General features: G+C 50.1%; 3 protein-coding genes and 1 long non-coding RNA gene across 15 annotated transcripts in view; 1 reads left to right on the top strand and 3 right to left on the bottom strand.

The window, feature by feature from the left end:
• Positions 1-812: 812 nt before the first annotated feature.
• RBM15B (RNA binding motif protein 15B) lies at positions 813-3,950 on the bottom strand. Its single transcript, XM_071550601.1, has one exon. It carries the CDS (start codon positions 3,852-3,854, stop codon positions 1,086-1,088), a length of 2,769 nt encoding a protein of 922 aa, XP_071406702.1. The 5' UTR covers positions 3,855-3,950; the 3' UTR covers positions 813-1,085.
• A 188-nt stretch (positions 3,951-4,138) lies between these two features.
• Positions 4,139-8,649, bottom strand: MANF (mesencephalic astrocyte derived neurotrophic factor). The gene is made up of 4 exons (XM_071550602.1): positions 8,477-8,649; positions 6,245-6,372; positions 5,404-5,545; positions 4,139-4,474 (listed from the first exon to the last, which is right to left on the bottom strand). Exons 1-4 carry the CDS (start codon positions 8,562-8,564, stop codon positions 4,290-4,292), a joined length of 543 nt encoding a protein of 180 aa, XP_071406703.1. The 5' UTR covers positions 8,565-8,649; the 3' UTR covers positions 4,139-4,289.
• Positions 8,650-8,892: 243 nt separating this feature from the next.
• Positions 8,893-18,902, top strand: LOC139669813 (uncharacterized). Of its 2 annotated transcripts, none has more exons than XR_011697323.1 (6): positions 8,893-9,215; positions 9,337-9,484; positions 12,062-12,171; positions 12,883-12,988; positions 14,297-14,338; positions 16,069-18,902. It is a non-coding gene; the product is annotated as an uncharacterized lncRNA (long non-coding RNA). The 2 variants fall into 2 exon arrangements; XR_011697322.1 differs by having other exon boundaries at positions 9,337-11,263.
• DOCK3 (dedicator of cytokinesis 3) overlaps positions 12,131-20,854 on the bottom strand; it is a 181,368-nt gene continuing 172,644 nt past the window's right edge. For 8 of the 11 annotated variants that reach the window (XM_071550587.1, XM_071550588.1, XM_071550595.1 and 5 more), the window contains 3 exons: positions 17,737-17,859; positions 17,076-17,158; positions 12,131-16,604 (listed from right to left, as the gene is read on the bottom strand). In XM_071550587.1, the coding sequence (XP_071406688.1) occupies positions 16,098-16,604; positions 17,076-17,158; positions 17,737-17,859 (713 nt within the window). In that variant the 3' untranslated portion in view covers positions 12,131-16,097. The remainder of the gene's footprint in view (positions 16,605-17,075; positions 17,159-17,736; positions 17,860-20,854) is intronic. The other 3 variants (XM_071550594.1, XM_071550597.1, XM_071550598.1) reach the window with 1 other exon arrangement.

The raw sequence follows: 20,854 nt of genomic DNA, 5'->3' as shown, positions 1-20,854 counted from the left end.
CCTCTCCCATCCCATCTCAGATCTCAAATTTTGATCCCCAGTGGTTCCTACAATCACAGGTCACCTGTAGTAACACAACACGTCTTCAGACAGCCAGACATGATTCTCTTTCTGCAAACAAACCTTAACAAAAAGAAAAAAAAAAGCCATTTTTTCAATTAAGGATTTCAGGTAGTGCAACATGATGGACTGTGCAAATGGGCACCTCCAGTTCACCAAACACCTTTGTGCCCTTTGCTTGTCCACATCTAATAGAGGTCCAAGAGGGTTCTCCCTTAAATCATTTTTTTCTCCTGCTTTTTTTTCCCTCCTTTTATGAAAAATGGGATTGTCAAACCTTTTTTGTTTTATCCAAGAACTTCTATGGCTGAGATGTATTGGGTGGTCTCAAACCTCACCAACTTGAATACAGGGTTGACTCCTTAGTAGCAAACCTTTTGCCCAGTATCAACTGTAATTTTTTTGTTGTGTATAAAATCCACTTCTACTCTGGATCAGGATTTGCTTTCTCAGTAGCTTCCTGGGAAACTTCCATCCTCAGACAGAGACTCAACAGGAATGCATCCAGACTCAAATTTATGAAATAAAAAGCAAACAGGGTGGAAAAAATAAGAACCAACCTTTGAGTCTCTCATGCAGCACAAAGAACCCCCTTCCCCCTCCCACCTTGAGGGACACATGTAAGATGAAGGAGGTGCAGCAGGCTGGGGTCTGAGAAACTGAACCAAGCTGGGGCCTCACCTGGATGCTCCTGCATAGGGAACTGGCCCTTCCTGGGTGACAAGAACTGGGATACTGCACAAGTTTAGAAATCCATCAGTGAACAAGGCTTTACTGACAACTTTTCATACAGTTAAAAAATAAAAATACAGAACAACAGCGGACAGTGTCACATATTAAAAACGAATAAAATGGGCTCTATTTAAAATTTTAATAGATATTATAGGTATTAAAATTAATTAGAAACTAAAAATCTTACCATTTTGGCCGAGGTGTTTTGAGCCTCCACCAAAATGATCAGCCTTAAAAACAACTGGGTTGTGTGACACACAAAGAAAACATGGAATTTGAAAAGACAGTGTGGGCTAGGCAGTGTCTTTGACTATAACTATCACCATATGTTCTTCTTCTAACTTCCCCAATGTCCTTAGTGCTGACTGGAGGTACTGCTGAGAGAACTCGCAAGGAGGGAACGCGTAAAGCATGCCTGTGCTGTCCCTGCCCTTCGCCCCTCCCACGGGCAGGCTGATAACCCCAGCAGCCTGCTTCTGTTTCAAGTAGGAGACCAGGTTCCTGAGAAGCCGTCTCTGCAAGCCAGGCTCCACAGCAGGGAAGGTCCCCTCGGCCCCTGCCCCTGGCGGGGCGGACTGGGTGGCCAGGAGCACGGCGTAGCCGTTGGGGCTGCCTTGTTTGATGCGGCGAGTCACCTCGTCCAGCTTGGGCTGGTCCAGCCGAAGTCTCTGAGCGATTTTGAGCTGCGTCAACTTCCCGCCGGATGAATGGTCTTTGAGGAGTCCATTGATGACACCCAGGTCTCCCTCCAGGATGTGCATAGAGGTGGGGAAGCAGCTGTTTTTTAGCACAAGAAGCCCATTCCAAGCAAGTTGCAGTGTCTGAGCATATTCTGATAAATTCTTTAGCTTTTTGGTCTCGGATTTTGGCTCCTCGTGAGTTTTTGATTCCGATTCACCAGTTCGATGATTGCGTTCGCTGTCCCTTTTTTTGAGCTGGGGAGCATCGGATGGCTCGCGATGGGGCTTCTCCTCAGCCGCGTGGCGATTGTTCTGGAGGGAGTTGCTCTGCTCTTTCTCGGCCCCGGGCTCTGTAGTGTGATTCTCCTTGCGAGCCCTGTCAGGGCTGCGGTCTAGAGCTGGCCCACTGGCCTTTGTCCTGCTTCTGTCCTCGTAAGGCGAGTGAGTAGTCCTCCCACGGTCACTGGAAAGGCTGCGGCGCTTCCGCCTCTCTTCCCACGGTTTGGGCATGCTGCGGTCGCCGTCGCTGCCCCAGCGCTCCCCGCTCCGGCTGCGCATGGACCGGCTGTAGCTCTCCAGGTTGTTCCTGCGTTCGGCGTTTTTGGCAGGGCTGGCCCAGTCTGCCTCCACAAAGCTCCTGTCTCTGTCCGAGTACAGGAGGTGCGGAGGAGTCCTATCCCGCACCCGCAAGTCTTGCTCCAGGCTGCGGTGCCGGCTGTACCCGTCGGCCAGCAGCTCGTAGTGCACGGGGAGCGGCGCGGGCTGGTACTGCTGCGGGTATCTTGTCTCTTCTGCTTTGGCAAAATCCACTCGGAGTCTCCTCTCGGGGCCGCCCAGGGGGAAGCCCCTCATCTGCGCACAGGCGGCCTGGGCAGCATCCAGGCTCTCGTACTGGATGTAGGCAAAGCTGTCGCCCTTCACGTAGTCAATAGTCCTGATGCTGCCAAAGCGGTCGAACTCCCTGGCCAGGGCGGCCAGGGACGTGCTGGGGCCCAGGCCCCCCACCCACAGCCGGGTGGTGGGGTTGGCTTTCCCGTAGCCGATTTTGATGGGGTTCCTGCCCACGACGCGGCCCGACATGGCCACCTTGGCACGGTGCGCCATGTCCAGGTTCTGGAACTTGAGGAAGGCGTAGGCGCCGCCCTGGCCGCGCGCGGGGCGCTTGATCACCACCTCCTCGATGATGCCGTACTTCTCGAAGGCGCGGCGCAGCTCCACCTCCGACACGTTGTGGTCCAGGTTGCCGATGAAGAGGTTGCGGGTGGCCCTCTGGTCATCCTCGGGCATCAGGTCTTCCTCGGCCACGATGGGGTAGCTGTAGGGGCGGCCGCGCTCGTCGTACAGCCCGTAGTAATCCAAGGCGCGCTCCCGCTCCCGGGACAGCCCGATGGCCGCTGCTTCCAGCGCGAAGGCCGCGGCGGCGGCGTGAGCGTGGCGGGGCCGCGGCTCCCGCAGCAAGGGGCTGGTGACCGGCGACAGCGAGCGCTGCTTGTACTGGTACGCGCCGTGCAGGGGCGGCAGGTAGCCCAGCGGCTCCGGGGAGGGCGCGGGGGGCGGCGTGCGGCTGCGGCGGCCCCCGCGCAGGTACACGGGCTCCACCTTGAGCGGCCGGTCGTAGAGCAGCAGCTGGCGGGCCCGGGCGTGCCGCCGGGCGTCGCGGGCATCCCCGGGGTGTCGGAAGTTGACGTAGGCGACGCGGCCGAGCTCGGGCGTGTGCGAGAGCTTGACACTGATGTCCCCGGCGCCCCCACCCGCGAAGCGCTGGAAGAGGCGGAACAGCCCGTCCTCCAGCAGCTGGTCGGGCAGGGCCGCGCTCAGCCCGCTCACCAGCAGCGTCTTGTACTCGCAGGAGCCGGGCGGCTCCCCGGCCAACCCGGCCGAGCCCCCGAGCGGCGCCAGCAGCAGCGAGGGCGCGGCGCCCGGCGGCGGCCCGGCCAGCAGCAGCGACGGGGCCACCACGGCGCCCGGCAGCGCCTTGGCCTTGGGCACGCCGAGCGCCCGGGACGAGGAGGAGGAGGAGGAGGAGGAGGAGGAGGGGGCGGCCTGGCTGCCGCCGCGGGCGCCCGAGGCCGAGCCGCTCCCCGCCGGGCGGTGGTTCGAGTCGCCGCCGCCGCAGGCGCGCTCATCGCCGCGGTGGCTGCGGGAGCTGGAGCCGCCTCCGCTGCTGCTGCTGCTGCCGGTGGTGGTGCCGCCGCCTCCGCCGCTACCGCCGCCGCCGGGCGTGGACTTGTCCCGGCTGCTGCGGGACGCGCCCGAGCTGCGGTGCGGGCCGCGCCGGCTGCTGCTCTCGCGGTCGCGGTCGCGGGGCCGCTTGGCGGCGGCGGCGGCGCGCCCGCCCGCGGCCCCGGTCGGGCTGGAGTCGCGGTCGCTGCCGCGCTTCATCGCGCCGGGCCCTCAGCTCAGGAGGCGCCTCCGGCGGCCGCCGCCATCTTGGACAAAAGGGAGCGAAGGCGGCTCCGGCCGCCGCGCCGCGCGGGCCCGACGTCATCGCCGCGCGCCACGGGGCCGTGACGTCACGTGGCGCTTCCCGCCGCCTGCGCGCGACGGTGGCGCGGAGGCCACGCCCCCCGGGGGGCTGAGGGGGCGCGCGGGGCCGCCATGGCGGGCGGGGCGGAGGGAGGGACCGCGCAGGGCGCGCCCGCAATCAGTGACACGGCACCGCTCCGCCCGGTACACACCGGCACACTTTAATGAACGTCCCGTACAAAGCGCGGGGCCGGGGTCGCCCCTCAGAACCTCGGGGTAGCCCCTCAGAGTCCCGGTCTCGGGCCCCAGAAGCGCCCCTCGGAGCCGCACCGGAGCCCGAGGCCGCCCCCCTCACAGGTCCGCCCGGGCGCCGGCCGCCCGCGGCGCGTACTTGGGCATCAGTTCGTGGATCCTGCGGATGAAGTCGGACTTCTCGGCGCAGCCCTTGCACACCTCGCCCCAGTCGTCGAGGATCCGCCGCAGCTCCTTGACGCGCAGCTTGCGCAGGTCGGCGGTGCTCAGGTCGATCTGCTTGTCTGCGGGGAGAGCAGACCGCGCTCAGACACGCAGGGAGGGCGGGGAGGCCACAGCCCCAGAGGGACAGAGGTGCCGGGGGTGGGAGGAACGTCCGGGGTAGGCTTTGGACAGTGGATAAGGCTCTTAACGCTAAAGTCGTTACTAGAAGCAAGAACGCTTGGTTGCAGGTTAGATGTAGGTCTTCCACAATAGCCCTGAAAGCCCCTTTATTACGGGAGCAGCATTTCTCTCTTCTACTATAAATGAAAAGTAGCAGAGTGATTTCAGAGCAAATATAAGCAGGTGACAGCAAAACAGCTTTTTAGGAAGCAACAAGACATTAGTAGAAGTGAGAAGTATAAAGACCCGAAATCCAATGGGTGTCTCCGGGGGATGTAAGGGCAGAGATATAGGAAAGCAACTGGAGGCATTTCCATGCCTGTTCTTCCTATTAGCTTTTCAGGAAGAGGAGTCATCTAGGAACGTGAGAGTTCAAGGAAAGTGGTGAGTAACAGTGTGGAACACCAGAGGAGTGAGAAAGCAGTATTTATCACTGCACTGCTGGAAACAGGAGAGCAGCTGGGACTGCAGAGCTCAGCCAAGGGCTCAAGTCCCGGCCACAACAGCCCTGCATGCATCCAGGACAGACACACCCTCCCAAACACCGTATTCCAACCAGCAATGTGAGTACAGGAGTGCTGATACACCTGGGAGTCAGTTACTTCAGGGGGGATCTGAGCCCCCTGCAGAAGCTCAGAAGGGTTATAGCTGCCAACAATCCTACCTGAGCACTTCCAAACTCTCCAGGATATTCATGGAGAGCAACCCAGGTTGTCCAGCCTAAACAGGCTACAGAACTTTAGGGTGAGTAGTTTTAAGCATGCTGCTTTTACCCCAGTGATCCACACCCCAGAACAGCGTGGGCATTTCCCCTTGTGCTGCAACTCACCGTATTTTAGTTCACAGATCTGACTGTCTTTCTTCTTTAGCTTCTCACAGATCTTTTCCACAGGGATGTGGTGACTCATGGGCTTTGACACCTCATTAATGATTTTGGTGGCTGCATCACTTGTGGCCCCAATGTAATAGCACTAGAGGGAAGATAAGAATGAGATGAGTGGAAAACCACTTCTGACAGGACAGTTTGCTATCCCTCTCCTCACTTGTTTTGGCAGCTGTTACAGAACCTCTCCAAGTGACTGCTGCAGAGGGGCAAAAGGAGCCTAACTCTGAGTCCAGGGTACTGAGCAGGTGTTTTCCATCTCACTGCTTTTACAGCTGCTGAGACTGTTTCTCTTGTTTCTCAGCTTTATGAAAACTGAACTGGAGACTCCCTGGAGTGTTCCCCTGCTGCGTGCCTGACAGTCTCTAGCTCAGGGCCTTTTCCTTGGGGCTCTTCAAGGAAAATTTGGTTTTCCTTTATTTAGTTTGCAACTAAACAGCCAAAGAGTATAAATATTGTAAGAGCTTTTACAGCACCCCAAATGCCATTTAAGGGACAGCCCTACAGCAAATACAAGCTTTGTAATCCCCAGTGCTTCAGTAACAGGGAGACACAAGGCCAGCCAGTCTGATGCCTGTTGACAGGTTGGGTTTTTTCTTTTTTTTTTTAAGGTGAAGAGGTCAAACTTCTCAAGTCCTCTCATATTAAAAAATGTAGGACCAATTGTGGCCACATAGGAAGAACAGCCCCTGGGAAGTTGTATCATATGAACTCAGAAGCACCAGTTTCCCCTCGTTTGCCAAGTATTGACAACCCAGTCCCTCAGGAGGTGGCTCCTACTACTTACCAGGCGGTTCTCTTTGCCTTTTGCTTCTTTGCAGGATTTCAAAAGCTCTTTTTCAATACTGGAAGGTGTGAATTCAACGTTGTTGTCCTTTAGACTCTGGTAGAACCTTCCCAGGAACGTGACACACACTGGAAGGGAAGACGGATGGAGTTATGGGCCAATGCAGTAATCTCATGGCAGTCCCCAGAGGGCACTTGTAGGGAAATGGATTAAGGGATTTGGAGAACAGAACTTTTAGAAGCTGCACTGTAAGTCAGTGATGCCACCCATGTTTCAGAATGTCTTTCAGAGCACATGTGAATCAGTAACACACCCTGATATTTTTGGTGGGTTTGTGGCAATCTGAGAAACCAGATCCGTGCAATTGTCTTCAAACCGAGTGCTGACAGAAAACCAACTGTAAATAATCCCACAGACTCCCTGTGTGCTGATTCCAGTAACACAGTATCACTGTAACCCAGCTGGCTCTGCTGAAATTATTTCCAAGAGAAAAAGGAATTACATGATCCCACACTGTGTCCTCACGGCATGTTTCTCTTCATTCCCACAAGCTTCCAACGTGGTTTCAGATGGAAAGAGGGAACAATCTTAAACATAATGCAACTCCAGAAGTGCAGTAGCAGGAGCTGAGAGGACAGATCCAGGTTCCTGCCTGTGGGAAGGGCTGTACAGCTCCGTCATTCCTTCCCCTGGCAGCAGTCGCTCCAGCTCTGTGTGTGGTGGGAAGGAGGGCAGGCAGCCCCGTGTGTGGTGGGAAGGAGGGCAGTGGGATCTGTGCAGAGGGGTGGCTGAGGGACACCCCGAGTGTCAGATCTGGTCATCCTGCTGCTCATAACTCGCCTGTGGACATCACCTGGACTGAGCGCTGTGTGGCCCCACCAATACCTGCAGCAGGACCTGGGGATTCTCACACCTTCCCCGTACAAAACAAGTGCCAACCTTTCTGTAGGGAACAAGTCTTTTATAGAATTTCTTTACCACGACAGGAAGAGACTGGCAAGTGTTACTGTCCTTAGCAACTTGTATCCAACTCTGAAGCACAGGAATCGGGCAGTACAGGAAATGGTGTATGGCCACCATGGAACTGAGGAGAAACTCATTATATTCAAACTAGAACTATAAGCTCGGCCATTTAGGAAATGTTATTTGTATACAAACAGCACCCTGGTTTACCTCACACCAGCCTGTCCCTAGGCACAGACGCACACTGATGTCCATTATGCAATGCTGGGAAGCAAAAACCTTAGGAAGTATAAAGCTGCTGCAGGCAGTGGCACCAGTATAGGAGAAAAAAGTTTCCAACCCAGTGCTGGGACAGCAACTGGAAGTTTTCATTTACTGATTTCCCACCCTCCTGTCTTACTGCTGCTCTCCCTACAAAGAGGAGGAGGGGTATTTGTACCCCCAACTCCCAACCAGGTACTATGGCACGATCTCAAGCTCTTCTTGCTTCACCTGGGGAGTGCTCAGTTCACCGTGCAAGAGGAGTTTAATTTGCTGCGCACTCAAGAGGTTCCACCCCCGAGGCGTTTGTGTTTCGGTGGTCACACGAAGGGCCTGCTTTGATTTACATCAGCTGCTGACGGCTCCGGGCTGCGTATCGAGGGGACTCGGAGCACTCCCGCAGGCGGTGGGTGAGCGTAACGCTGCGATGGTGCGTGGAAGTGCCGGTGAGTAACCGCTCCGGCGTTCCTCTGCTCCCTGCCCCGTCACTGTCACCGTCCGGCAGCTGCGCGAGCGCTGATCTCCCGGCCCGGTGTCCGGGACCGGCGCTCCCCGTTCCCGTGGGAACTCTGTGCTGCCACTGACCCCACTGAGAAGGACTGGCAACTTCTCGGCAGAGCGCGGCGCCCTCGGGAGGGTAGTCCCGTCCCGGGAGGGGGGCATGGCCGGCAGCCCCGCCCCGCCTCCCCCGCCGGCCGCCCGGCACCGGGTACCCCGAGCACCGCCCCGGGCCCCGGGCACTCCGAGCACCACCCCGGCACGGGGAACCCTGAGCACCGCCCCCACCGGCGCTTGGCTGCACTTCGGAGACTTTTGCTGCCGCGGGAGGCACCGCTCCCGCCGGCCCAGCTCGGCCCCACCGGGCGGGCTGTCGCTCGGGGCAGTCACAGCGCCAAGGCTGCCCCGCGTCCCGGCCTCTCGCACCGGCGGGCGGGCCGGGCTGCGGGAGGCGGCGGCAAGGATCGGCCTCCCCCGCCGTGCCCGCGGGCCGGGCCCGTCCGCACTCACCCTCGCAGTCCCCGTCGCGCAGTGCCCGGCCGCCAGTCGGCAGCAAGAGCAGGGCCAGCGCCGCGCAGAGCCCGTGGGCCGCCCGCATCCCGCCTCGCCCGGCAGCGCCCGCCGCCCCGGCACCACCGGCACCGCCGCCCCGCGCCGCCGGCCCTGCCGCCGCCCCATTGGCCCGCTCCGCGCGCGGCCGCCACGCTCTGCGCTCCCATTGGCCGCGCCGCCGCCTCCACCGGAGAGTTGGCGGCCGCGGATTGGTTGCTTGCGGCGGAGAACCGCCCCTGGCTGCCATTTTTGTTAAGGGCAAAGCGTGCGGCTCTGCTCCGTGACGGCGGCCCCCGGGCGCCATGTTGGAAAGGGGCAGGCGCTCACACCTGCGGTGTGTGGGAGGGAGTTGGGAGGGACCGGCTGGGTGAGCAGCTCCGTGAGACTCTTCCCAAGGAACTGTCTGAGGAAGATTTTCGGGGTTTCTAAACTTATGCTGATTGCCCACTAAAGTCACTTAGCGAAGCAGAAAAGTGGTGGCTTAAAGTACCTTTATTTCATATCAGGATACTGGCCATAAGAGCTCTGAGAATAACTGCTTATTAATTAATTGGAAATAGGGCTTAAATTTGGAATTAGGAGAATTTGGGAGCTTCACAATAAGGATGAAATTTAACTACCAAAGCAGTGCAGTTATGAAACATCTTCAAACAAAGTAGGAACTTTATACATTTTTATGGAGTAGACTGTGTGACAGGTGAGCAGCAATTTTATTTGGTTTTGGACTGGGAAATGAGTCTCTATTTCAATGTGGGATCCTCAGCTGGATCTGAGAATAAATCTCTTTTTTGTTTGTTTGTTTTCCTTTTAATTTACAGTTTGCTTTCCAATATTCCAGCAGCTTGGATGGTGTTCTGAGGTCTCCCCCTCCCGTCTGGGCTGGTCTGCCCGTCACACAGGCCAGTGATGCCAAGAAAAGGCCAAAATGAATGCTGCTAAGAGAAAGGTTTTATCTTTTAGCAGAAGGTATTTATTTGCTGCACAGGGGGAGTGAGGCAGTGGTTACTGCTGAAAGCCCACGTCTCACTTTTGGTAGGAATTTGGGGGGTTTTATACAGTGTTAGGATGGGGTGAAAACATTTTATATGCATATTCATAACAGGTGGGGTTAAGGCGGAGTTAGAGGAGGAGTCTTGCTAGAACCTTCTTTCAGGGGACGGGTTGTGGAGTCATTCCTGTGCCTTAAGCCTCGCTAGGGGTCTTCTTACTCATCTTCCTTGCTTTGAACCTTTCAACTTTCTTTGTTCTCTTGACTGATGGTGCTTGACATAGAGAGTTTTCTGATTCGTGTCCTCCTTAAGTGAACACCTCATCAGTCTGTGACTAAAAGGATATTTTAAGTAAATTTTGAGACATTTCTAGAGTAGTACAATTTATCTGGTATTTAGATAAGGGTGTTAGTACCACTCACATGGAATGTGAGTTTCACAGTTTCTCAGCTAACTCTTTAAAGCCGAATGCCTGTTTCACCAGCAGGGCTGGGGCAGCAGTTGGGAGCGAGCAGGAGTGTTCATTGGGCTTGGTGGCTCTACGGGGATTGGAGCTGTGGGGAGGTTTGTTGGGTGGATGGAGGGAGCTGTGTGCTCCTGGTGAGGCTGCAGCGTGGGCTGGCCCTGTGCTGGGACACAGACCTGTCACAGCTGTGGGAGTGTGTCAAGGGGTTTGGCCTCAGGTGAAGACACAGAAGTGGGTCCTGTCAGGGTGCAGGGGAAACCAGGTTAGTTTGGGAAAATGTAACACAGCACTGCTGTGAGAGCTGAATGGAAGCTGAAGTGTAATCGATCTATTCCAAATTTGTTTTTAATTTACGCGGGATGGACAGTAAAACCTACGAAAAGGGAGAAGTGATATGTGAACCTTCTTGTAACAGTCAAGAGACCTATAGCTCAGAGCTTTTCCTCCTAAATCTGTGTGTGTCCATGGTTTGTTAAGATGCATCTACAAATAGAGGCCCGTTTATGCAGAGGGTGTAGGGGGCTGAATTTTATCAGCCAAGTTAGAGTCCTTTCTAGAGGTTTAATGTCTCCTCTTATCAGCTTTGTAAGTAAATTCATATGAGTGAGTTGCACAAGTCATATATTGAAACTGTGCTGCAGTTTTCTTATTTAGATAAGGAGAGATGTTTGGAGATGGGATTTATATTCCAATCTGACTGGTGTCGCCTTAGCTTAAATAAAGTATTCGACTTGCACCAAAAAACTTCTGTTGCTTTTGACAGAAACTAGAATTTTTTGTAACTCTTGTTTAAAGCTGAGGGCTTCACACACCTTTTGTTGTGCCAAACACAGTTTTCATTTCCAATGCTTGGAAGTGATCCTTCCCCTGTACTCAGCGCTGGGGAGGCCACACCTTGAGTGTTGTGTTCAGTTCTGGGCCTCTCAGTTCAGGAAAGAGATTGAGGGGCTGAAGCGGGGCCAGAGAAGAGCAACGAGGCTGGAGAAGGGACTGGAGCACAAGTGCTGTGGGGAGAGGCTGAGGGAGCTGGGGGTGTTCAGCCTGGAGAAGAGGAGGCTCAGAGGTGACCTCAGCACTGTCTAGAACTACCTGAAGGGAAGTTCTGGCCAGGTGGAGGTTGGTCTCTTCTCCCAGGCACTCAGCAATAGGACAAGGGGGCACGGGCTCAAGCTCTGCCAAGGGAGGTTTAGGCTGGATATCAGGAAGAAGTTCTTTCCAGAGAGAGTGCTCAGGCATTGGAATGGGCTGCCCAGAGAGGAGGTGGATTCTCCGACCCTGGAGGTTTTTAAGGTGAGTGTGGACGTGTCACTGAGTGCCATGATCTGGTAATCACAGTGGGGTTGGCTTAAGGGTTGGACTTGATGATCTTGGAGGTCTCTTCCAACCCAATTGATTCTATGATTCTAAATAAATATTTTTTTAGTTGAATAAAAGAAATATTTAACTAAGATTTGGTAAGTCTGGCTGGGAACAGTATCAAAGGGTCTGATTGAGGATGGAGTGAAGAGTCTGGAAGGTAAGTCCTACAAGGAGTGGCTGAGGGTACTGGGGGTGTTTAGCTTTGAAAAAAGGAGGCTCAGGGATGACCTTACTGCTCTCTGCAACTACAAGAAAGGAGGTTGTATCCAGGTGGGTCTGCCTCCTCTCCCATGTAACTAGCAATAGGAAAATGGGAAATGGCCTCAGGATGTGCTAGGGGAGGTTCAGGTTGGATATTAGGAAAAAATGTCTTCCCTGAAAGGGTGGTTGAGCATTGGAACGGGCTGCCCAGGGAGGTGGTGTAATCACATCCCTGGAAGTGTTCAAAAAACTTCACCATATGGCTCAGTGGGCATGGTGGTATTTGGTTGAAGGTTGGACTTGATGATCTCGGAGGTCTTTTCCAACCCAATCCATTCTAGGATTCTGTGTGCCATGTTCATCTACCTGACTAGAGCAGGTGGTGAGTGTGCCTGATGTTTACTTTAATAAGTTGATATTACATAACATGCTGGCAGATAAAATAATAACACAGTGGCTGTTCCCTCAGCACACACAACAGCCACGAGGTCCTTTTGGTTTTCCCTCATTCTCCTCATTCATCCACAGGTGGGAAGCAATGGCTGTTCCCGTGTCCCTTGGGAATGTTTGGAGCAGGCTGAGGACACCCTTGCCTGAAGGACAGCAATGAACATACAGCTGTACTGTCTTAATATCAGGTATTAATCTTTAATTCCACATCACAGCAGTCGAGTGAATGGGTAAGGGAAAGGAACCCAAAACAAACGGCAGATATTTACATCTAAAATTCACACCACTTATTTGTTGGTTCTGGAAACATGCTATCACAATATATACAATGAAGTACCTTTAGGACACTTGTACAAATTAATTTTTTCCTTTTGAATTTGATTTCCATTATAGATAAGATAGCTGTTTTCATTTTATTTTAAACATGAATACACAAAAGAGAAGTGGTTAGACGTTTTTGCCTTTTTTTTTTTTTAAATAAGCACAGAATGCCAGAGGTTAAAAACACATTTACAGGGCAGAATACCAGTCAGACATCACAATCTATACATTTTTTGCTCAATTTCCTGTACAAATACACAGCATTCAAATGGGGATATTTACAAAGAAGCATGATCAGAGGAAATTTTAAATATCACATAATTTGTTTCCCAAAGGCTCTTGCTCTCTCCAGCCTCCCCAGTTTTGGCTGATACTCCCACAGAAGAGATATTCAATATCCCTTACCTAAAAAAGGGTAAGTAAGTTAAAAACCAAACAGAGGAAAAGTTGAAAAAGAATCTGTGTCTTGTACACAGTAATAAACCCAACCCCACCATTGGAAAAAAACAACCTGTAGGATTCAGAGAAATTAAATGCTTTTCTTCTACCACTGTAGTTCCTTCTCAATTTTGTTTCAGATGGGGCCAGCAGGTACACTGATGATGAAGAGATTTATAGCAGAATTCCACCAATTTTCTCAGGAATGCACATGCCATTTTGTTATGCAAAGAAAACCCAATGAAGGCAAGTACACTGAAGTTTGAATTAGAGACTATAGAATGTCAAGGTCCTGTTGCTGTGGTTTATACAAGGAATCTTCATATCCTGTTGGGCAAGTGCAACAACTGCTGTTGCTTCCCCCTTCTCCAGGACTGAGCTTGATGTTGGAGTTGTACTATGCTAAAAAACACCTCACCATACAGAGAAGTAATAGTTCCAAGCAGTATTAGTTCCAAGATTCACAATATCTTAAGAGTAGTCTTTCTATCTTCTGTCCCCTTTAAAGCAAACACTGAAAAGGGAAACAGAATACTTGGTAGATATCAGAACTGTAACAGAAATTTAACTCCAGAGAGGCTTAAATTTGGTAAATTCAGCAATTTATTCCATCCTTCTTTGTGTGAACCTGCCATAAATTAGGTATTTGTATACACACCTGATTGACCTTTGAACCCTTAAAATACATCATAAAGTCAGACTCCCCCGTGGACTCACTGCTGTTGTGCCATGTCTCTAATCAGAGCAGGATGATGAAGTTTGAGAGACTGATTAGAGCTCTAGTGGGCAGGTTTTCCAGCTGCCTGGGACACAGTCCCATGTTAGTTGCATTCTTGGTTCTGCAAAGTTTTTTTTGCAAGACCTGCTGGCTTTTCATGTTAAGGATACTTGGTAAGTCACTACATTTACTACTTTTAGTCTTGCTGTCAAAAAAACCCCAACAAAATAAAACCAAACTAGGGCAAGGGAGATGGAATTGAATACTTAGTCCTCTTAAAATCTTCACTGGAAGAGTCTCAGTGGGACTGGAGAATGGCATATGTGAAAACATTTCACCCTTGACTTGTCCTTACCAGAAACATAATTTTGAGGTGTTTATGTATGTGTTCTATACCAGAGATCCAGCTTGGTTTGTTAACATTTGGGACTGTCCTGGCATTGGAAAACTCCTTCCTGCTAGAGATGGAACATCCAGTGTAGGCCAGATTTTATTATCATTGCCTTAATTGTGAAGGATATAATGGTTACAAGCAGCCTGTGTTAGTAACAAAATAGAGGAAGCAAGAGAGACTTTGTTCCAGCCAAATAGGCCATTTAAGAAACAAATCCATAACTTAGTAGTTTTGCATGGGCCAGAGCTTGAGAAAGAAAATAAACAAATCCTCTTAAAATCCCCTTCATACAACTGCTGAGTCCAGACTTTATACAGCCAGACCATCTTTAGCCAGTTCAGAAGCCACCTACTGTGCCCAGTCACTGTATTTAGAGGTAGTGCTAAAGGTGACCTGCAAAAGATTAATAATATCCTTTTTTGCTTCTTTATACTGTTTTTAGCAGGAGAAACTCAGCAGTTAGGACAAGAATTCCAGCTGAAAGGTGAGTGCTGTTCCTGTTTCTGGCACTAATTCATACGATGGAGGTAAGTGTCTTATTTGAATGTGCTTCAGATTTTTCAGTGGTAGGAAAGAAGGAGGTCTGTTTCCATCCCAAGTGTGCTTTGCAGTCTGCATGTGGAAGGGTTGTAAAGAGGGCTAAAATGTGTGTGGGCATGGCAAGGGGAAGCAACATGGCTTGTTTATCTAAATATTTGATACTATCTTGTTTGAAAGTTTCATGAAAAGTATGAAAACAGGAATAAAAGGTTTCTTACAGCCAAGATCTGTTCTTTGTAAAGAACACTATTACCAGCAGTTTTTTTTTCTTAAACTGTGCAAATACTTATTAAAGGGCTTGTTTTGTGGTCACAGACTTGTACTGTATTCACCTCTGCACAGTTGTGGTTTGTGTGGTGTGGTTTGTTCCCCACTCCCAGCATTCTTCAGACCCTTCTGGAGCTTATCAATAAAAAAAGATGGGATGGGGAAAGGCTGTAGTGCTGCTGGAGGGGAAAACAAAAAAAGAAATAACCTTCCAGAAGAGAGAAGCAGCAGCTCTTACTACACATTCTAAAGAAGCAAAAGAGGAAACAAACACTTGCTCTTTACAGGTTGCCTTTAAGATCCCTGACTCTGGGGTGTACACTGGATACTGGGCATCGCTCGAGTCTTGGTGTTTTCTGTCTGCTCTGAGATGGGAGGTTCTTTCTCACACCAGCTGCAGGGAGTTTTTGTGAGGGACTGAGGATATTAACAGGGAATGAATCTCAGCTCCTGGATGATGGAAGTTGGTGAGAATTGTGATGTTCAGCCCTGAGGCAAGGATTGTTGAATATGATGCATTTAAGCCACGTTTTCTTTACTGGCTGGGTCATCAGCCAGCCTGTGGCATGAGAAACTCAATTTGGTTGGTTTTGTTCTAAACTGGAATAGAAATGCTGGTGTCAACAGCCTGCCCAAAGCTGGGCATGGGAAAGGCCTACAATGAGGCTGTAGCTCCAATGGCTACCAACCTCCTCTCATTCTGTAGCACAGATGAATAACACGATTCCCATGAGAAAGCAGGTTGGCTTAGCCAGTGAAAGCAAAATTTAAGAAATCAAACAGTACATAAAAAACAAAGGAGGCAGAGTTTGTTGGAAATGATATCTTGGAGATCAGTGCATCAGCACTGGTTAGATTGCCTCAGCACCTATGAACCAATGCAGGGAGATCACTGCACAGATATGTACAATCCTGCTCTCAAAAGAGCCAATTTCTTCTTAGAATTGCCATCTTTCCACTGCCTGCAGCTCATGCACCTTCCAGCCTGACAGTTCATAGAATCCCTGATTTCAGCAATGAGCTTTCAATTCTGTACAGCAAAGAAGTATGTCCCTAGTGCAACTGCTTCTACTCATGTGCGTCTCAGAACTGGGAGGAAAGCAGGTTCAAAACTTGCCACATTCCTCCCTTTTTCCCCCCTCTGCTTAAAATAGTATTTTCCAGCTTCTGCAAGTCTCTATGGCTCACGTGCCATATGATGTGGTTGGGAAACTGCAGAAGGAATAAACTGTCCACTGCACAGAAAGTTAAAAAACATAACGGAAAGGTGTAAAAAGAACTTAAAAAGGAAAGCAGCAACCTCCCATGCTGGCCCAGTTGCTTGTGTGGGCTTCAGACATAAACTTGCGGCAGTAGAAAATCGGTTTGCTGTTCTCAAGAGTCCTGCTCTCTCTCTGTTGTATCCAGACCTGGAATGCCGATGCCAGGAGCCGTCCCTACTGCTCAGTGATGCCATGCTCCCACGCTACCCTGGCCTGCTCCTCCTTCCCACCACTCACTGGTTGGGACACTTTACGATGCAAGGGGCGGTGCTTGTCATCATCTTCAATGATCATCCCCTCCTCGTTCTCCATGTTTGGCAGCCGGGAGTGGTAAGGTTTGGGGGGCAGAGCAGGAGGGTCCATGGTGTCCTGAGGAATGACTCCAGACGGAGCAGAGTGGCTTCGGCATGGCTGGGATTTGAGCGACTCCAGGACATCAGGCTCAGAGAGACTGTACCTGACAGGGAGGTAGGGGGTCTCTAGGTCTTCATCAGTGTTCCAGGCCTGGCTGGGGACAGAATCCATGGTGTCTGTGCGAGGAGGTGGTTCAGAAGAATGTCCGAAATTGCTCTCGCTCAAGGAAGAGACACCACTGCTGGCACTGCCGGATAAAGTGGAGTTACTCCCATCTAGACCAGACTGCGGACTGGTGGGCGATGCAGGGATAGGATGAAGAGGGGACTGTTTGGAGAAAAACAAAACCAGGTTAAAATTGACAAAGGGGGCAATGCTGTGTGTCTTGTGTGTTGCTCCCCATTTCAGCTTTTGACAGTGTTATTAACAGAGCAGTTCCATTTGTGTTCAAAGTGTCATTGATTATTGGTTTACGTGTCTTGAAGTACCACTTGTGGGTAGACAAGTGCACTCAACAACACCAGAACTGTTAGAGAAACAGTAGCTGAGGTGATGATCAGGGTGCTGAAATCACAGCAGATGGTGCAAAGAAGGAAAAGGAAAGGGCCTATAACACTTAAGTATAGAATTCAACTCTGGAACAGGTTATGAGCTTTCATGGATTTTCTCATGTGCAAGTTACTAAGATGTTAAAAATAGTGTTTCTGTATTCAGAAGCTGTTTGGTGGGAGCAGAAGAGGGGGATTCCTCCAGGAATCTATTACTGTCCTACACTCCTCTCTGCTCTCCTGCCCTTACCTTGCGCAACGTTCGTGCAGGCAGTGCAGGAGGAGCATCACTGAGCTGGTGGTGGAAGGCATCAAAGTGCAGTGAGTAGTGTCCTGGAACGAGACAAGGATCAGAAATGCAGACTTGTGCTGCCTCCCTGCAGCCACAGAGCTGGGTTTAGATCTGTAATGGCAGGTAACAGCTCCGAACGCTGGTAACTCCAACCTAGGGCTGCCTGTCTGATGGACACTGCCGAGTGCACCTGTCACACACACACACACCCTGCCAAGGAGAACTTCAGTGCAGTGATAGATTTCCACCCGCCCCTGTTTTCAAGGATCTCATGGCAAGGCAACAGGCTCGTAAACAATGAACACTTGAAGATTCATTTAATAGCTTTGTAACCTTGAATTACTGCTGAAGATGGTCACTGGTAAGGAGCCAGGCCAAGCTTCAGCACCCTCATGCCTAATTCTAGTCCCAAAATACGAGTCCACATTGCTGTGAGGACTGCAGTAATTTGAAGATTTTGAAACCAAATTGAAAACCTAGCAGACCAGGAAAGACTGTGGGGTTTTGTTTCTGATTGTTTTTAGTGAGGGAAAAAGGCTAAGGTCAGCTTTTAGGTGCTCTGGATTTCCATGTGCATCACTGCAGGCCTTTGCAGCTGGCCTGCTGGGCACGTCCTTACCATGGGGCAGGCTTCGGGGAGGCACTGGTGGGGCCAGGATGCTCCCAGTGTGGGCAGACAGGAATGGCAGGGCCTCTCGGGTTCCGCTGTCCAGGCTCCAGCTACTGGGTGCTGCTGGCACAGCTGAAGGGTGGAAACAGATGTAACTGGGGTAACATTACAGGGAGTTGGTGGGGCCAGACTTTCCAGTGTGCTCTTCAGCACAAGAGAGACAGATTGCAGGGACTTGGTGAGTGGCAGGATTGGAAGCACAGAAAGGCACAGTCTAGTCTGCAGTGTGTTAAGTTTACAGAGGCTTTGTTAAAGAAGCGAGAGTTAGGTGATCTCAGGGTTAGTCTGCCCAGCTCCCCTCGGCTCATTTCTAGCTAAGTCAAGAGCAGGAGAAGTCTGGGAGGGTGTTTTTGCAAGGCAGTGAGTAGATAAAATGAAATCCCATGAACAGAAGGGCAAGTGTATCTCAGGTGTGAGTTGAGCTGTCCTGCTTGGTGGTGAATGGTGACAGAGCAGAAGGGAATGTATGGTAGAACCCTCTGGAAACACAGGATGGGCTATGGCTGCATTACAGGCTAAGTGAGCACTGAATAAAGGACATGAAGAAAATTACACCTCAGTCTGTTGCAAAAGAAATCATGACTTCAAAGCCCTGATTTACTGAGCTACAGAGTTGATGAAGAATTTTGATCACAAAATATTTAAGGACAGCAGTTTGGCCTCCTTGTATTACAAAGTCACCTGAACAGATCTTGTGAAATTTCCAAATCTTTTGAATCAGGAAGTAGAGAGACATGTTTGCTACATATAACAGACAGTATGATCTTCATGAACTCATTTTTTCCTAGACATAAAAGCTACTTCTTTCTAACATGACCCTTTTTCATGATCTTGAGAATTCTGTCAATCTTAAACATTATTAAAATGCACCTTCCTTTCTTCCAAATAAGACTTGATTTATTCTGAGGTGTGCAAGAATTGTATGTTTTTTTAAAACAGATAAGCAATTTCTTCAGATTAGCAAAGGAAAGAAAAAATAAAAGTAATTCACTGAGCCTGTCAAAGAAAACTGAGATAAAAATAGCTCTTTCCATCTTCGGTTTGGGAAACGGAAGCCTGGAGAAATAAACATTAAGTTTGACATCTGAAGAGGATCTCTCTGTAATTAAAATGCCTGAAGCCATTTTGGGTGCATTTCTTTTCTAAAATGATTTTGAAAGGTTTCTCCTTTTTTTTGACCCTAGTTCATGATTTACCATGAGCACAGGCTCCCAAAGGCCTAAAATTCCCTAAAGTAAAAAAGATCACAAAGTGACAGCTTCATAAGACAGAACAAACCCCATAAAAATATAAACGTAAATGCTGTTTTTAAAGACAGACCACCAGCCAGAGAAAGGCATATGAAGAAGATGCTGAGACTCTTGGCAGAGAACAGGCTCAAACCAGGGGCTACATCTCCATACAATTAATGTGGCTCCAGATGGACTGTCCCTGCCCACAGTGCTCTGGTTGGCATTACTGCAGTGGGTGTCAAAGGGCTGGAATAAGGACAGGATGCACAGCAGTGCCAGCCAGGCTTGTCCTGCCTGCAAACCCCAGCATCAAGTGAAAAGGACAGAAAACCTGATTTGCTTGGCCTGTAAAACTACTGTTGTGCCTGGTTTTGTGTTTTGTTGTTGTTTTTTTTAACATTGAGATGCAGAATAAGAATGTGAAGAAGACCACATGGTATCCCAGTGCATCATCCATTTTTGTTTTCTTAGCATTCCCTCATTCACAGCCTTTTGAGTATTTAGCAGTGCTGGAAATCATCCGGAGGTCTGATGACTTTGGAGAGTGGCTGCTGCCTGTTAAAACCAGCATTTTATCCAGAATGCTTCGGGGAAGAACATAAGCAGGGAGCCCCCAGTGCTCTGTCCTAGTCCATGTCTCTCCATAGGAGTGTTCAGTGATGAAGTTTAATTAGCAGGGAAGCTGCATTTGAACCATTCTGCTCTGGGCACTGATGTCACCCCTGTCAGTGAGAATTACTGAGAGGAGCTGCTGACAGGGCAAGGACGGGGTGGGTGAATGTGCAGGCCATGAGTGTTGACAAAATCCAAGGCAGATGGCACCCTGACTTCAAAGAATGATGAGGGTTCAAGGCCTGCCAAAGTGACTGTAACTGCATTTTTGCCACCAGCCTGGCACAAGAGCTGGGATTCCTGTCCCACCAGACCCTACAAACAACTACTGAGCATCATCTGTGTCTTTTGTGGCTTCTTTGGGCTCCTGGAAGGGATTCTGGTTTTGATCTCTTCACACTGAATACCACACTCTTGTACAGTATTTCCCACAAATACAAATCTAAGTATTTTTTCCTAGATAGGCAATAAATATTTATCTTCCTTAGTTTTCCATATCTTCCTCCTGCTCAGTATAAAGATCTCACCGTCTCTGGCATCTGTTCAGTTCAAATTAAGATGGAGCTCTTAATCCCTCACCCCCCAGTCTTCTCTTTGTCATCACTCATTACTGTCATCCAGTCATCATCCTGCATTTAATCAGAGCTGGATCTTGGCTTTTGTTTTTGATCTGGACTGCTCTGTAAGGCTGTCACTTTGTTAAAGTAGGGGATGCTGATTCACTAGAAATTCTGAAATAAAATTTGGATTTTTTTTTTCCCAAAAAGGTACAGTTTAGTTCTGGCAACAGTTACTGAAACAAAAAGACTGGTAAAAATTTGGTCTTTCCTGGCCTTAAAAATCTTTCAAGATACTATTTTTCCCAGCCATACACATGACTGTTTCTTGCTTAGGCAGCATTCTTGTCTCAGATTTTCACTCAGGAATTTACCCTCTTCTGCTTTTTCAGCTTGCTGCCTTTCAGGTAATTTTTGAGCCCATCGCTTTGTCCATGGCACCCCTTTCACAAGATCCTCCTTTTCTGTTACACCAAAAAAAGGCTTTCTCCTCTTTCCGTTTTTTTTCTTTTCCTGCAGGGGCTCTGCCTATTTTTTTCAAAGCAACCAGTTAAAGAAGTATATATGCCTAATGCTAAATAAATATAAAACTACCTCAGTGAGGGATTACAAGGAATGTTCACAGTTAGACCAATAAATGCATCCTAAAGAAACAGGATATCTTGT

The sequence above is a fragment of the Pithys albifrons genome, chromosome 3 (genome assembly GCF_047495875.1).
Source record: "Pithys albifrons albifrons isolate INPA30051 chromosome 3, PitAlb_v1, whole genome shotgun sequence".
Lineage (NCBI taxonomy): Eukaryota > Metazoa > Chordata > Aves > Passeriformes > Thamnophilidae > Pithys > Pithys albifrons.
This window is presented reverse-complemented; position numbering and strand designations above follow the sequence as displayed.

Coding starts and splice junctions, on each gene's coding strand:
- MANF (XM_071550602.1), bottom strand. CDS start 8,564: ATGCGGGCGGCCCACGGGCTCTGCGCGGCGCTGGCCCTGCTCTTGCTG. Junction 6,373..8,476: donor GCGCGACGGGGACTGCGAGG/GTGAGTGCGGAC, acceptor CTTCCCTTCCAG/TGTGTGTCACGTTCCTGGGA. Junction 4,475..5,403: donor GATCTGTGAACTAAAATACG/GTGAGTTGCAGC, acceptor CTCTCCCCGCAG/ACAAGCAGATCGACCTGAGC.
- RBM15B (XM_071550601.1), bottom strand. CDS start 3,854: ATGAAGCGCGGCAGCGACCGCGACTCCAGCCCGACCGGGGCCGCGGGC.